This window comes from Cyprinodon tularosa, unplaced genomic scaffold (genome assembly GCF_016077235.1).
Source record: "Cyprinodon tularosa strain WSP-4 unplaced genomic scaffold, ASM1607723v1 ctg202, whole genome shotgun sequence".
NCBI lineage: Eukaryota > Metazoa > Chordata > Actinopteri > Cyprinodontiformes > Cyprinodontidae > Cyprinodon > Cyprinodon tularosa.
This window is the reverse complement of record NW_024038744.1, coordinates 6470-23909: the sequence shown is the minus strand read 5'-3', so window position 1 is coordinate 23909 and position 17440 is coordinate 6470. Positions and strand designations below refer to the sequence as shown.

General features: G+C 39.8%; 1 protein-coding gene across 7 annotated transcripts in view; it reads left to right on the top strand.

Moving 5' to 3' along the window:
* Window positions 1–16994, top strand: part of usp9 (ubiquitin specific peptidase 9) — a 42695-nt gene extending 25701 nt beyond the window's left edge. For 4 of the 7 annotated variants that reach the window (XM_038284797.1, XM_038284800.1, XM_038284798.1 and 1 more), the window contains 11 exons: window positions 81–837; window positions 3048–3171; window positions 3275–3500; window positions 3585–3714; window positions 3817–4002; window positions 4125–4345; window positions 4459–4547; window positions 5429–5585; window positions 5720–5932; window positions 11823–11921; window positions 14908–16994. In XM_038284797.1, the coding sequence (XP_038140725.1) occupies window positions 81–837; window positions 3048–3171; window positions 3275–3500; window positions 3585–3714; window positions 3817–4002; window positions 4125–4345; window positions 4459–4547; window positions 5429–5585; window positions 5720–5932; window positions 11823–11921; window positions 14908–15138 (2433 nt within the window). In that variant the 3' untranslated portion in view covers window positions 15139–16994. Of the gene's footprint in view, window positions 1–80; window positions 838–3047; window positions 3172–3274; window positions 3501–3584; window positions 3715–3816; window positions 4003–4124; window positions 4346–4458; window positions 4548–5428; window positions 5586–5719; window positions 5933–9559; window positions 9590–11822; window positions 11922–14907 lie in introns of all 7 variants that reach the window. The other 3 variants (XM_038284794.1, XM_038284793.1, XM_038284796.1) reach the window with 1 other exon arrangement.
* Window positions 16995–17440: the final 446 nt, after the last annotated feature.

Genomic DNA, 17440 nt, shown 5'->3' with positions numbered 1-17440 from the left:
TCTGATTATTCTTTGTTTTTGTTGTTGTTTGTTTTTCCAATCTGGAAGTTGGAAATGGACAAATTGACTCTCATTATCAGGTGGACACAGTGAAGCGCCTGCTGATCAAGAAACTGCCCCCTGTCCTGGCCATCCAGCTGAAGCGCTTCGACTATGACTGGGAGAGGGAGTGTGCGATCAAATTTAACGACTACTTTGAGTTCCCACGGGAGCTGGACATGGAGCCGTACACGGTGGCAGGTGTGGCCAAGCTGGAGGGCGACGACGTCAACCCGGAGAACCAGGTGATCCAGCAGAACGAGCCATCGGAGCCCACGCCGCCCGGCAGCTCCAAGTATCGTCTGGTGGGAGTGCTGGTTCACTCCGGCCAGGCGAGTGGCGGACATTACTATTCCTACATCATCCAGCGGAACGGTGGGGACGGCGAAAAGAACCGCTGGTATAAGTTTGACGACGGCGACGTGACGGAATGCAAGATGGATGACGAGGAGGAGATGAAGAACCAGTGCTTTGGGGGGGAATATATGGGGGAGGTGTTTGATCATATGATGAAGAGAATGTCTTATCGGAGGCAAAAGCGATGGTGGAACGCATACATCCTGTTCTACGAACGCATGGACTCACTGGACAAGGACAGCGAACTCGTCAAGTACATCTCAGAGCTGAGCCTCTCCTCCAGCAAACCGCATCAGGTCAAAATGCCGAACGTCATCGAGTGCAGCGTCCGCAAGCAGAACGTCCAATTCATGCACAACCGCATGCAATACAGCCTGGAATATTTCCAGTTCATTAAGAAACTTCTGACCTGTAACAGTGTCTATTTAAACCCTCCTCCAGGTACGCACCTTTTTTATCTATACAGACTCAGATGTTAGATAAAGAGTTATTGCCGGTTCCTTCTGCTGTGTTTTGCCACATTCAAATATTTTAGATCATCAGACATTTAATTTAGGGAGAAAGACTACAGAACAGTGGCTCACTACTTATTTGTGCTTTTTTTCCCTCCATTTGGCAATAATGGCGCTCATTGTTGTTTCCCTAAAGCCTTCGAGAAAATTAAACCCTTTTAACACTAATGGAGTTATCTTTGGCATTTAAAGTCATAGGGAAGTCAAATGTCAAATCATTCTGGCTTAAACATGTAAATAATATATACTCTTTATCTGACAATTCAAATCAGAAAATTTCTATTTAAAAAATCTTATGCAGGCCAGTTAATTATACGTCAACCTGTACACCAAAATTCTGCCAATCATATGTCAACGGTCATCTGTCAATCAAATTTTTTCGGTCATAGCTTCTTAACTCATATGTTGCAGCTAATATACGCAATGGCTGAAATAAGAATCATTATACTTTAACATTGAGTTCCGTCCCAGTGTTCACAGGGATGGACATCTGTGTCTTCAGCAGGCGTAGAGCTAACAGAACTGGCAGCATTGCGAAACAAGGGCTCAAACATGTAAGGCTGTAAGCCTTCTACACCAAACCAAGCTTCTGCCACCCTGACGTCCTCTTCCACAACATCTTCATCCCTATTTTTCCTCCTCTAAATAAAAAAAAAATGTATGACGGATCTCTATGACTTTAAAAGTTGATCTGAAATATTAGTTTGAGGGAGGAGAAAAAGAACAATACCTTTTAACCTGTGTAGACAGCTTTCGTTAGCCTTATGATCTTTACCCTTTAAAACTGGCTGCCATTGGTTGACCACTACAGCTTCTACTTGAAGGTATGTTGGTTGTACCTTAATTGCAGCCTCTTCTGAGTCACTCCTCTCCTGTAGTAATGGTTGTTCATTAGTTTTCTCCTTGAGAGCTTGTTTGATCTTTGGAGCTGTTACTAATTCCACATCATATCCATTGGTTTAGATTTCAAAGCTAAGATACTGCAGCCAGCTCTTATTAGTGAGTAATTGACTAATCATCCTGTTTAGTGTTAAAAATTAGAGAGATTATCTTCATATTAGCTTTACTTCAGATCAAACATGATATTAGGTGCTCTGAATAACGCTGCCTTTTTAATATATATAAAGAGCTTAGCAAGTATGTGAAATCTTTCTCTGCAGTAACTGAATGAGCATCAAATTCATTTAAATGAAATAAGCAGCATTGAGAAAATTTGCTGATGTCACAAAGTCTGTCCTGATATGATTTTTATTCAATTTACAAGTCTGGGATTGAAATGATTTTATCTATTCTTTGCATCTTTATCACAACTCTGGCCTCCTCTTTAAAATATATCACTGCTTCATGTTCATATACAGAAACACTGGAGCTAGCATATCACAACGATGAGGATGTGGATAGATATTTTCATTTTGCATCGATGTAATTGGATGGTTAATCATTTCAAAAATTGCTAAGTTTTTGCATGTACTGTTACACCCATTCCCTTAAGCATCTTAAAGCAGGGGCTTGCTATAAACATTTATATTAAAGTTTTAAAAATGTAGTGTCTAATAACTTTAGTTTTCCATCACTGTTCCTGTTTTTATCCTTTTGTAAGAAGAGGCCAGAAGAATCAACAGGATGAAAGAGTTTTTCTCAAGCCATATGACTCAGTTACCTGTTGTTGCACATCAGCCGTCCAACTACTTAGAAAAAATAATTTATGCTACTGGAAATGCTGTGAAGTTGTGAAAATTTCAGTAAGGCAACAGTTTGCAAGCTGTCTGACCTGATTTAAGTGTTAGTTTATTGGAGCGGAATAGTAAAGACACATGATAATGTTTGTAGATAAAAGCAAATACATCCTGATTCCATCCCCTTCTAAAAATAATCTTAAAATTTAACTTCAATCATAACAATTGGCCTTAAAAGATATTGAACATTTGCTTCATGATTGCCGAATGATGCATGAAGAAAAGCCAAATTACAAATGTGTTTTGGATCTAAATCGTCCCAATGACTCTTTACTTCAGGCTCAGTATCAGGGTTGGAAAATAATTGAACGGCTGCGTCTGTTAAATGATAGTTTTATTGAACTAAAGAAAACAAATGCCATTACTGAGTGGTTTTCAGTGTTTTCTGTATTCTTTATCCCAGGACAAGACCACCTTCTACCAGAGGCTGAGGAGATTTCTATGATTAGTGCTCAGCTGGCTGCTAGGTTCCTGTTCAGCACAGGTTTCCACACAAAGAAAGTAGTAAGGGGTCCTGCCAGTGACTGGTATGTTCTGTTTCCTTTTTTTTTTTTGATAATTAGGTTCTATCAAAATGTTTTACCTTTTGTCTATAAAATGTTGCTGTTTTTTTTCCTTCTGCTGTTTTAGGTATGACGCCCTTTGCATCCTGCTGAGACACAGTAAGAATGTACGCTATTGGTTTGCACACAATGTCCTCTTTGCTTACCCCAATCGCTTCTCCGAGTACTTGCTGGAGTGCCCCAGTGCCGAGGTCCGCGGGGCGTTCGCCAAGCTCATAGTCTTCATTGCTCACTTTTCCTTGCAAGACGGGCCGTGCCCCTCCCCCACAGCCTCGCCGGGACCTTCAGCTCAGGTAGGTGCTGAAATATGTTGCAGTCAAAATGGTTCTCCTGGTAGCAACCTCTTGATCTCTGTTAAATCTTTTGTTTTGTTTTAGGGCTGTGATAACCTCAGCCTTAGTGACCACCTGTTGAGAGCTGTTCTCAACCTGCTCAGAAGGGAGGTTTCTGAACATGGCCGCCACCTGCAGCAGTACTTTAACCTCTTTGTCATGTATGCCAACCTGGGTGAGCAACAGTCAGATCTTAATCCGTCCATCATTCAGTTATTTTGTAACCTGAAGCACAGCTTCTATTTCCTTTTGACTCTTTGCTTCTTTAACCACACAGGCCTGGCAGAGAAGACTCAGCTGCTGAAGCTAAATGTTCCCGCCACTTTCATGTTGGTTGCTCTGGACGAGGGTCCTGGCCCCCCCATTAAGTACCAGTACGCTGAGCTGGGCAAGCTCTACACTGTGGTCTCTCAGCTTGTCCGCTGCTGTGACGTTTCTACACGTATGCAGTCCTCAATCAATGGTAGGTGTATAAGACTGTTGTGTGAATTTTATGGTGATATTGATATAATTTTTTTAAATAAAAAAACACCATAGCTAAAATAACTTAAAATATACCACCTTTTTTTTTTTTTTTTTCTTCAGGTAACCCTCCCCTCCCTAACCCATATGGGGACACCAACCTCACAGCTCCCGTCATGCCTGTGCAGCAGCTAGTGGCGGAGATTTTGTTTGTGAGGACTAGCTACGTGAAGAAGATCATTGAAGACTGCAGCAACTCGGAGGAGACGGTGAAGCTGCTTCGCTTCTGCTGCTGGGAGAACCCCCAGTTTTCCTCCATTGTGCTCAGTGAGCTGCTCTGGCAGGTAAATCCTTGTGCTTCTCCTTGCAATGCTGGGTCACTATTTCTCAGTCTCATTTCATAAAACCATTCATCCCAAAGGAAAATAGGTAAGATAATGTCTTTATCGTTTGACAGGTGGCATATTCCTACACCTATGAGCTGAGGCCTTATCTTGACTTGTTGCTACAAATCCTTCTCATCGAGGACTCCTGGCAAACGCACAGGTCAGATTAACTGCTTAGGCTGTAATACAAAGTACCCTGCATAAGTATTCATATATTGAACCATTTCACATTTTTTCTTTTATCTATTTCTGTGGTCCTAGAGTTGATAAATAATTAAAAAACTCTGATATTGGTTTCCTGGTCTGCCTGCCTTTTAAATGGGGTCCATCTTTTTACGTAACCCTGAATTCGCCTTTTTGCCACAATGTATCTGTTTACCTGGCATGAGTTGACTGTTATAGTAACACCAGAACATTCTGCGCTGTCACAGCGGCACAAAACGGCCCGGCATACGCTCTACAGCAGGGGTGTCAAACCGGTTCCAGAAAGGGCCTATGGCTGCAGGTTTTCTTTCCAACCAAGCAATAGCACACCAGACTCCAGGCATCTCATCAAGGGAGTCCAATCTGAACATGATGACTTGATGAGATGAATGGAGTCTGGTGTGCTATTGCTTGGTTGGAAAGAAAACCTGCAGCCACACGGTCTTTTCTGGAACCAGTTTGACACCTGTGCTCTACAGCATCATCGTTGGTGCTTGGTGCACTCATGTTGTCTGTAAAATGATCCTCTCCATATTATCTGACCAAAAATGTCACATAGCTAGAAATATTCATAGCTGAAAGTAAAAGGTGGCTCTACAAGCATTGATTCGGCGAAGGCAAAAGAAAGTGGAAGCCACCTTTGATCAGATTTTTGTTAAGCAAATTTCTTATCATTTGTCCTCCTCTTTACAATAATACATAACATTTTTCTTGGCATATCAAATAAACTCCTAGAAAGTATATTTAAGGAAGGTTGTGGTTGTTGCATGACAAAAAGTGCAGAGGTGTTAGCATTTAGTGTGACGTTTGAGTCGACTTTTCTTTGTCTATTTAAAGGATCCACAATGTGCTGAAAGGCATCCCTGACGACAGAGATGGGCTCTTTGACACCATTCAGCGCTCCAAGAACCACTACCAGAAAAGGGCTTATCAGTGCATCAAGTGCATGGTGGCTCTCTTCAGCAACTGCTCCGTGGCTTATCAGATCCTACAGGTACACCTTCTCATCCAAGTTCAAGCTAACATGGGCTCACTTAACAGTATAGTCATTTAGGTGTTCCGTTTCTGTTAGCCTGGCATCAAAATCAGCAACTTCTTGATTGACTTTTTTTGTTTGTACTTGTGCAGAGCAATGGTGATTTGAAGCGAAAGTGGACATGGGCAGTGGAGTGGTTAGGGGATGAGCTGGAGAGGAGGCCTTACACAGGAAACCCCCAGTACACCTACAACAACTGGTCACCTCCTGTTCAGAGCAACGAGACCTCCAATGGATATTTTCTGGAGCGCTCCCACAGTGCACGCATGACACTGGCCAAGGCTTGTGAACTCTGTCCTGAAGAGGTAACGGCATTTACAAAGCACCCTTTACACCCAGAGTTTGACACTGACCTAATCATAAAGCCATAACGTTACGGTTGAACCTTTATTATACATACCCCTGGAAGATACGGAGTTTAAAATATTATCATTCATCCTAAAAGTTTGTTTTTAAAAAGAAATTGGATTGTTTTTAAGAATTATTAAGAAATAAAATAAATATCAGTTAATCTATTCTGTTGGAGTTGTATTAATGTGAAATTGTAAATCCTGCCAAATTCTTGATAAAGTCATCAACAATTCAGACATCATAATCTTATAATCTGCCATTACCATACAGAATAGTTCTGTGAAACTCCAAACTTGACGTCTTCCCATCTAAAGCAACAATCATGGAAAAATAAACCACAATCTGCCTGGGGTATGAATAATTTTTGGCTTAGTTTTTTTTTGTTTAAAGATGTTAAATCCCAACTCTAAAGGAGCCTTTTCCACCAATACAGTTCCCAGTTCTTAATTGGTGCTGGAGCTGACTAAGCAGCAGTACTTAGTGTTTACAGCAGGACAAAGGTTTGATTCGAATACCTCTGATTGCAGCTTTCAGCAGTAAGAAACACTATCCACTGTAGGAAAGGAGCTGAATCCGGAAAGCTGCCATTCTTATGGATGAAACTCCAAAATAGAATTTGGTGAATGGCTAAATTATAAAACCCAAAACATATTAATATGTGAGATTATGACGCATCACATAAACTATAAGGCAAGAAATTTAGTATTTTTGTTAAACTCTGTGAGGTGGGCTGTGCCTATATGCTCTGCCGCGCAAAGGTTTGTGGGCAACACTCGGTATATCTCTTAGCAACAGCTAGGAACATCAGGTGGTCACCATGATAAATGAACTCACACTAGGAAGCTTCCTTCTCCTAGCTTCTTTCTTTCTGACGGCACTATTTGCATGGCACATATCAAAGTATGTAGAATGAGTGAACCTCTGTCCCTGCCCTGAAAGCTGGTCCTAACCAGGTAAAGGTTAGCTTGACCAAAGGAGAGAACTGTTTGCGATCAGGGTGATTAAAAACGTTGTAAGAGCCACGTTTAAATTTAGAAAACTTAATCCGATCAAATAAAAATAATAGTGGAGGTTTTACTTTAGTCCGAACCAGTTTACGAGAGTTTTTGGGTGAAATAATCTAAAACTTGTCGCTCCAAACCATGGGGGAATGTTAGGTCTGTTTAATGCTACCATGTGTCCATGGCTTGAGCCCCAAAGGTTCATACCGTTCTGAGCTAGTGGAAAAACATGGAGAATTCATTTTAGGGCTGCAATTAATGTTATTTTGCAAACCGATTAATCTGTCGATCATTTTTTCAATGAATAATCAGATAGTGATTTTTTACAAACTTAAATAAGGTGAAACTTAAACTTTTCCACTTGAGGAGTTATGGATAGCACACATTGACGGACGGAATTTATTATTTTTTTTTTTATCTTAAAAGCATATAATGTTTATATAAAGTTTTTTTTAACAATTTTGATATAATTACTGCTCTAAGTGTGTTGCTCTGTCAGCTAAAGCTATTTACATTATAAAGTCTCTAAACTCCAGTTAACAATTAATCGATTACTAAATAGTTGGCGATCATTTCAATAATCAAATGATCACAATCTGATTGTTTCAGCCCTAATTTATTTACACCATTAAGAGCTGGTTATACTCCCCCTGCAGTGTGTCGCAGTGAGCTTTTTGGAGGTATGAAGCAGATATTTTTGATTTATGCCCTTACCATTTTTAAGCGTGGTCTGCGCTATGTTATTCCACGCCACAAGGCAAGAGGGACAATCACGAACTAGCTGTGGGTCTAAATACGGCCGAGGCGGTGAGGAAATGGAAAATCGCAAGGGGCAAGTTTGTGTGACAACGGAGGGGCACGAGGGAGAAAAGAGCAGGGATCCAGGTGGAAAAACGGTCCTAGCGTTCTCGCTCCTTTAGCTGGTCCATCTTCAGGAGTCGTTTTCCACAATGGAGGTCATACAAACAAAACAGGCCGGTAAGGTACCAAACAGAAAATACTCAATGTAGAGCTTAAACCAGCCTTTAGTTCGTTTCTCCCTTCTATTATTGCAAAAAATGTTTTACACATATACCAAACGATTTAAAAATTTATTGCATGAGATGTTATGCTTTATGAAAAAGACAAACCATCTTTGTATGTTTTGCCCATTGCATCACATACTTAAACACATGCCTGGCTGCCCTAACCTAAAAGGCTCAAGTCTGTAGTGTTAATGTCATCGGTGTGTCTAATCAACATCAGAAGTCATTCACACCAGACATGAGCTGCTTTAAAGTTTGAATTGCTCAAGACCGCATCCCACCTCCTCCAGACGGTATCGGTCCAATGATTTGGGTCCGATTGCTGCTTTTACATCCAGATAAAAGAAGGAGGAAACAAACCAGTTTGTTTTAATCAGACTAAACACTTCAGTTAAACACCCTAAATTGGCTCCTAACTCAACAAAAGCTACCATTCTGATCTTTATGCAGTTTTTTTTTAAATAACAGATTGTTTAATGAGGTCAATGATCCGCGTCCAGCCACATCGTTAAACATTGTTTTCTGAGTCGCCTGAGTCGTCAGAACTTCAAGCTGGATATAATATATCTTGCTCTTAAAAGTATGTTGAGTTCTCATTTGTAAGCTGCTGATAATGATTAGGACTTAGGACTAGGTTCACTATTAAACCGTCACCTTCCTCTTACATTTCCTCACAGTTGAATAAAACCAGGACAGGGTTAAACATTTTAGTTATACAGTGTTTATTATGACCTAATGCTGATTCGAGTTGGATCTGAGCGGCAGGAGAGCACTAGGGGTGTGGGGAGAAATATATAAAACCGATCTTTCGGTTCCTTGTATTGATTTAAAAAAAAGCATTTTTAGCTAAAATAATGAGGGAAAATGGGCTACCTCTGCACCGCCACTCTGGCAGATGGTGCTATGGAGCCCTTTTGCTGTGTGGCGCTGCTCAATATCTGGGGTTGAGGGGGGGACAGTGGGAGACGTGAGCTGACTGATACCAAAATCAATAAATGATCAATATCTTTACATTTAATTTTGATAGCAGGGAAAAATATTGCAATATATAGTTATATTGAAATATCATGATAATAATGCACATATTGCGATACCTTACCCCTAGACAGCACGCTGGTTCTTTGCTGAACCAGTCCAGAACTGGCTCTTGCTCCAGCACTGCTTAGAAACTGGAACCTCATTGGTGGAAAAGCTCTTTAAAATAAATATTGTTTGTTTGATTACATCAACTCAGCACAACTCACTGAATAACTTGCCTTGTTGTTGTTTGTGTTTTAGGTGATATGAATGTGTCAGCATACTTCTTTTTTTTTTAGCTCTTCAGTGTTTTGTCTTTTTTTTCCTAATAGATGAAAAAAATTTAAATGTATTTTATAAACCTAAATTATTCTAATCAAATTGTTTTGGTCAGATGAATATGTATGGTATTTTGTAGCTGAATTGGCCAATAAAAACCAAATTCTATATTTCTCACTTCACATGAGCTATTTGTATTTATCATGATGAAAAAAATCCAGTTAAATGACACACTTCTCCTGTAATATTCCATACACAGCTCAAGTGTACTCAGGAAAGCCCAGGGAAGGTCAGTATTCCAGGCAACACGACATAAGGGAAGGAAATTCAACAAAATGTCCCTAAAGATTCAGCAGAGGAACACCAAGTAACTGATGGATGTTTAGGCCTCCAAACACATTCAGATAGTTTCAAGGTTTTGGTTGTAGACTGCAACAATGAAGCCCGCTGATTCTTAGAACACATCACTTTTCTATCCGCTATCATGTTGTAGATTACTGAGACCAAATATGTTATTGGATTGCAGCTTAAAGGAAGCTAGGGCTATTCTTTCTATACGGCCATGTTATCTGGCTGCACACTGTACTCTAGCCCTATTTTTTATTGCACTAATGATATATATCAACTTATAACATAGTAAGCCTTTATTTCTGTTTATTTTGATGATTATAGATATAGCTAATGAAAACCCCAACTGCAGTTTCTATATTCTGACAAAAATAGATGGTTAACACAGAATTTATTCTTTATAAACACTCTGGCTTAAACTATTATGGGGAGGGTGTCTCTCTGGCTGTTTGAATTATTTAAATAATAGAAAGTTGAGTGGAAGGATAAAATGTGGCACATTGGCAAACTGAATAACCCGAGCTTTGAGAGCATTGTAAAGCTAAACCCACTTATCCGACACATGGGATAGACTGTTGTATTCTTTTACCTAAGCCAGAGATGATGTCGATATAATCTACCCTTAGCCGAGGACGTCTGGACAGGGGCTCAATGATCCAAACTCCTCTTTTTGAATCAGAAATAAAGTTTCTATTTCATCTGGAAGTCCAATCAGTCCAGAAGTTCTGTGTCAGAGCAGCTTGATGACAAATCTGAAGTTCCACAATCGATGATAGCTTGGCTGTGAGGGACTGACAGTCTGCTCTTCTGAATCAAACCCCCTTTTGAGCTAATATTGCGAGCTAACAATAGAGAGTAACTAAAAACCATATCCTGCTCACTGAAAAAGGCTGATCTGCCCCAGTTTTATTATACTTACATTTCATATTAAAAACATTAATTCTGTAATAAATTGTTGAATTTTATGTGATGTTATTATCAAAGTGAACAGAAAACTCCATAAATCTTCATTGCGTTAATCTAAAATAAGAGTTAAACCTTTTTTGGTATTTAATGAAAAAGAAAAAATCAATATTTTTCATGATTTTTCTAAATGTAGAATTTTCTCATTTTGAAATGGACAGATTAAGTGCCTGTCCTTTGCCATTTTTTCCCAGTCAGATAAAACCTTAGCGTATTCCTATTTAATATATAGCAGAATACAAAAAATTACAGTGGCTAAGAGGTGCCAACGTGCAGTAAACTGCAAAACAGGCTGCAAAAACGTGATGGAAACTCCAAAGCATGCCAGCATAAAATAAATGCAACAGAAAAAATGCTGCCCAAAAGAGATGCTGCAGTCACTAAAAATAGCAGAAAAAAAAAAAACCTACGATCAACAAAACAAATGCAAACCAAAAATGCTTCAACTAACCCCCCAAAAAAGGCCACAACCACAGAAAGAAAATGATGCAAGTAACACTCTGGTCTGAAATGGTTTATTTGTTTCATTCCCTCAGAGTTTACTGTCACTTTCACTATTGCATCATTTCCTGCCTGTGGTTGCAGCATTTGTTGGTCTGCATTTGTTTTGCTGATTTGAAGGGTTTTGCTTCCATTTCACTGTTTGCATCAATTCTTTGGTAGCAGTGCTTTTTAGTGCGTTAGTTTTTTTTGCGTTTGCATGTCATGAAGTTTGCATCACACATTTTTTCCAGCTAATTTCATCCTTTGCTGGGCGTACAGAAGAAATGGCAAAAGTTTACTTTTAATCTCAAGTAGCAGCTTACAAGAATGTAGAGCTATGATTATGAAGGATCTTTGTATCTTCCTCAGATTCTCTTATTACATCCTCTATTATCACGATAACAGTCAACAATTATTATATGCTGCTTGCAGTAAACTAATGCTTTTAACAAGCTAGATATTTCTAGAAAATAAAAATTGCAATAAGATCAATTCTATAGAAATGGGCTGTTATTACAAGTAGCATATAGAGACACTTAGGTGTGATATCCACCCACCCACACAGAAACACATTAAATCAAATTTAAGTAAAACCACAAAGTAGGAAATGTGACTTTCTTGTTCCACCTACTCATCATTTCTCAGTAAAACACTGAAGCTTAGTGTAACATTGATATCATGTATCGCACTTAATTGATTTGTGATAATCTTAATCTGTTATATTGCAGGAGCCTGATGAACAGGAAGCACCTGATGATCAAGACTCCTCTCCTCCTGAGGACACCTCTCTGTACCCTCATTCTCCTGGAACCGCCCAGTTCCAGCAGGTAGGATCCGAGGGCTTTCGTCTTCCTTTCACGAAAGCAGAACAGGTGGTGCCTGTTGCCTGTAACAAGACTCTTGTGTCCAGTAACTGTTACCGTGGCTATTCATGATGTTTTAGTGTTGTTTGGATCAGATGTAATCCGAAGACAAATGTTTCTTGGCAGTTTGTAATGAGACAAAACTTCAGGCTGCATGTTAGTTCACAGTACATAGAGTTGAGATTCCTTCCAAATATTTTGTGATTGAAGGAAAAACATCAGTTTTACCATGACTTTTAGTTTTAATGCAGGATTTTTGTTTGAACTTGAGATCTGGAGTGTAGAGCTTTAAAGAAATGAACTGACCATAGATCATTTTATGTTTTGTTCAAGATATTTTAATGAGCTACGAGTCTTGTTGTCTTCAGATTCCTGATTAAGATCCTACAATGTTTATTTGAATGGATATGAACCACAAATGGTTCTAAGAAGACATCTAACTTAAACATCTATCGGTTAAAGTTAGGGTTAGGTTGATTTAGACTGTTAAAAAAAAAATGTAACTGATGAAAAATGGACAGCATGCTCTCTGAAGAAACCATCAAACTTAGAGAGGAATTTCCCTGGTTTACATTGAAAAAGAAAACAAATTCCCATGGTTCCTGCCAATACAGGTGCTGGTCATAAAATTAGAATATCATGAAAAAGTAGATTGATTTCAGTAATTCCATTTAAAAAGTGAAACTTGTATATTATATTCATACATTACATACAAACTCATATATTTCAGATGTTTATTTTGTTTAATTTTGATGATTACAAATGACAACAAATGAAAATCTCAAATTCATCATATCAGAAAATTAGAATATTGTGAAAAGGTTCAAAATTGATGGCCCCTGGTGCCACACTCTAATCAGCTAATTAACTCAAACCACCTGCAAAAGCCTTTAAATGGTCTTTCAGTCTAGTTCTATAGGCTACACAATCATGGGGAAGACTGCTGACTTGACAGTTGTCCAAAAGACGACCATCGACACCTTGCACAAGGAGGGCAAGACACAAAAGGTCATCGCTAAAGAGGCTGGCTGTTCACAGAGCTCAGTGTCCAAGCACATTAATAGAGAGGCGAAGGGAAGGAAAAGATGTGGTCGAAAAAAGTGTACAAGCAAGAGAGATAACCGCACCCTGGAGAGGATTGTGAAACAAAACCCCTTCAAAAATGTGGGGGAGATTCACAAAGAGTGGACTGCAGCTGGAGTGAGTGCTTCAAGAACCACCACACACAGACGTATGAAAGACATGGGTTTCTGCTGTCGCATTCCTTGTGTCAAGCCACTCTTGAACCACAGACAGCGTCAGAAGCGTCTTGCCTGGGCTAAAGAGAAACAGGACTGGACTGCTGGTGAGTGGTCCAAAGTCATGTTCTCTGATGAAAGTAAATTTTGCATTTCCTTTGGAAATCAAGGTCCCAGAGTCTGGAGGAAAAGAAGAGAGGCACTTCATCCACGTTGCTTGAAGTCCAGTGTAAAGTTTCCACAGTCAGTGATGGTTTGGGGTGCCATGTCATCTGCTGGTGTTGGTCCATTGTGTTTTCTGAGGTCCAGGGTCAACGCAGCCACATACCAGGAAGTTTTAGAGCACTTCATGCTTCCTGCAGCTGACCAACTTTTTGGAGATGCAGATTTCATTTTCCAACAGGACTTGGCACCGGCACACAGTGCCAAAGCTACCAGTACCTGGTTGAAGGACCATGGTATCCCTGTTCTTAATTGGCCAGCAAACTCTCCTGACCTTAACCCCATAGAAAATCTATGGGGTATTGTGAAGAAGAAGATGCAATACACCAGACCCAACAATTCAGAAGAGCTAAAAGCCACTATTAGAGCAACCTGGGCTATCATAACACCTGAGCAGTGCCACAGACTGATCGACTCCATGCCACGCCGCATTGCTGCAGTAATACAGGCCAAAGGAGGCCCAACTAAATACTGAGTGCTGTACATGCTCATACTTTTCATGTTCATACTTTTCAGTTGGCCAACATTTCTATAAATCCTTTGTTTTTATTGGTCTTCAGTAATATTCTAATTTTCTGATATGATGAATTTGAGATTTTCATTTGTTGTCATTTGTAATCATCAAAATTAAACAAAATAAACATCTGAAATATATGAGTTTGTATGTAATGTATGAATATAATATACAAGTTTCACTTTTTAAATGGAATTACTGAAATCAATCTACTTTTTCATGATATTCTAATTTTATGACCAGCACCTGTAAACACACAGGGATGCTGGAAAACACCTCTTCCTTTAACAGAAAGCTGGGAAAAACCATGTAGAAATGTCTTAAGTTAAGTGTATTTACCCTTAATTTGAGTAGGTAAATGAGATAGTTTGCCAATGGAATGAGTATTTTTACTCTAGAATATAAGATTAATAGATAATATGTACTTGAGTTAAGACAATGCAATTGTCTTTTCTTATTTTAAATAAAAAATGTCTTGTTCCATTGGCAAAATGTCTCTTTTTTTACTCCTCAATCCAAGAATAAATGCACTTATTTTAAGAAAAAATTAATTAGATTTTTTCCATTGTAGTGTGTATTTCAGTTTTTTATGTATTACACTTTGAAAGTTTAACTTCTGGTTTCATAAGAATTTTGTGTCTTACAGAACTCTGCTGTTAATTACCATTAATGGTTTAATCCCAGTTTAACTTCTGGTTTTTATAGCTTATTTTAGAGGTTGATTTTTTTTTTCTTTTTTTCATATGAGAGCATTGGAAGTTAAAGAATAAGAGCTACCCGATCCAGAGTTGGTTTGACAGCAAATGTAAGGCCTGGAAAACTGGGTTTTTGGAGACTTTTCATCCCGTCTGAAAAAGTTGATAGAATCATGAAAACGTTCCCTTTGATTTTGCCTCCTAAAACGCCATAGCTGTTGATTTATTTCTTTCTTTTAAACCACACCCTGACTTGTGGTCCATTCTCTCCTCTCGAACAGAACAACCACCCTCATGGGCAGCCGTACACCGGGCCCGCTGCTCAGCACATGAACAACCCCCAACGTCCCGGTCCTGCCTCCGCGCCGACTCCAGGCCCGACCCAGACTCCGACTCCCGGCCCCGGTACCGCTCCCAGCTCGGGGCCACGAGCACAAGAGAACTGGGAGGGCACTGAGGAGGTTGCCCCCGCCCCGACCTCCACCCCAGCACCCGCCCCGCCTAAGGAGTAACCTCGCCCCTCCCCATCCCTTCTGCTGTGCCTCGAGCCTCCATCGTCCTGCTCACCTTCCTCTCATCCTTCGGTCAACAGGCACCTCACCGGGCCTCTCTGTCTGTCTCTCGCCGGCCCCAAGGCCAGGGCAGAGCCGGGCCTCACACCACCACCCCTCTCCAGGCCGCCTGTAGGAGGTGCTCTTCCCTGGCCTGGAGCTGCCTGAGCGCGTGACAGGGGGCCTGCTTGGCGACTACAGAGGCGAAGGAGCGGACAAGAGTTTGAATATAAACAAAAATTACCCAGAGCCGACGATGCTGATGCGCTTATCTACACAACGAAAAGGTGTAAATAGTATGTTAATGTTTCTGACTGTTCAGATTCCCAAGTAGCATTTAACTCGGTGTGGGTTGCTGTTGGGAGACGTTGCAGATATGAAAAACAAAATGGATACTATAAATAAGAAAAGGTCCCAAAAAAAACTTTAAAAAAACTTAAAAAAATAAAAAAACGAAACAACTCCTGCTCTTTGTTTTATCACCCATGCTCTGCAGTAAAGTTTGTCCTGCCATCGGACGTCGTCTGGTCATTCAACTTGTCGAAGGACTAATTGTTATCATAATTCTAATAATTCTACTTAAGCTCCTTGGCAACCTTATAACCCATGCCAAATCGACTCACAAGCTGTGGTTTGTTTTAGTGTGAGATAAGGAACGGTTGGGTGGACTTTATACGGTGTTCGGTTGATGTGAAAAAGCAGTGATGCAACATTGTTCTGAAACTCATTGCCTTTCTTTTTTTTCCCCCTGTTTGTTTGTTCTGGTTCTTACTTCAGACCTTTTTGAAGCTCTAGTTAATAATGCTGTAACATTTAGCATGGCTTCTCACCAGATTAGTGTAGCCCAAGGGAAGACTTGTGTTCATAACAACCTGAAGCTGTTCTTAATCCAAACCTCCACAGGGGGGTGCTGTTTACCCTTAGGTTTTTTTTCTTTTGTTTTCTACTCATCTTCCCCTATGTACAACGAGGGCGGTATTTTCAAACCAATGTATAAGTGGCTTTTCAATTGAACATTGTAATCCTCCAACTCCACATTTGGCAGTCTTTTTTTGGTGGGTTAGACAGCTTAGCTTTCATCTATAGGAATACAGAAACACAAACGTATGCAACAGGATTGCTGCAGCGGGCTCTCTGGTGTGTTAGACCGTGTGGTTTGCTTCTATCTCTTCTATAGAGCATAGATGTAGACGGACTCATCGGCCATCAGCTTCCTCTCTTCCGTGGAGCTGGGTCAGGCTGGCGTCCGGCTGCGGTTGGGAGGGGACGATCCCGAACAGCCGCCGGCCCCCCCACGCTCTCCTCGCTCCACTGCGTGAAGCTCCCACAGCAGGGTTTTTTTAAGAGGCCGGTTAATCTTGTTGCAACTTGAGCTAACTTGTAATTCTGTAGGAGTAAAAGGTAAACATCAGTAAATACTGTATTTAATTGGTAACTTGAATGCGTGTATTTTTTGAATTTCTTTTTTGTCTAAAACATACCAAATACTCCTGCAAATGAAAATATTCTGCCCACCGTATTATATTTAAATATTTTGCTCTTATTTTATAGAATTTATTTTGTTGTATTTCACTAAAAATAGAATTTGATTTAAGAGGAACATTTTTGTCCTTGTGTTATTTTTAAAGAAGATATTGACTGTACAGAGTTCTGCGCCCTGTTTTTTGCCGACTTTTGTTTTGGCCATGGTGTGACGTTGAATTCTGGAGCTACAGTCGCGATGTGGACTTTCACTTTGTGAGGTTTTTTTTTGTGCACAGAAATATAACAAAAAAAAAAGCATTGCGCCCTTAGCAAATAAAGAACATGGAATCTTGCCTCTGTTTTATTTCAATTCACTGAGTCTTGAAGGTGTTACTGTGAACATTTGCTCTTTGAGTGGTTAAGATTTTTATTCTTAAAATATCATCAGATCCAAGTGGATCTAATATCTCCCTAATTTGTTAGTTTCTAAGTCTTAATTGTGTCTTCAATTGAGAACAGAGGTTCCAGCAATGAGATATTGCTCTTACCTTCCTGGGTAAATGGATTAATTCATAATTACAGTGGGAAATGTAATCAGAAATAATGTATGCAAAACTCTACCTTACTATGGTGTTTTTTTATGTTTCATTTTGAAAACATGGAGAGCAAATTTCAGAGCAATGACTGATTTAGTTTAGTGGTCTTAAAGGTCTTGTTATTCACAACTTGCCTCTAGTTTTTTGTCTACATGTATTTAGTAAGGTTATCTGCTCAGGTAGCCGTTCACATGCATACAGCT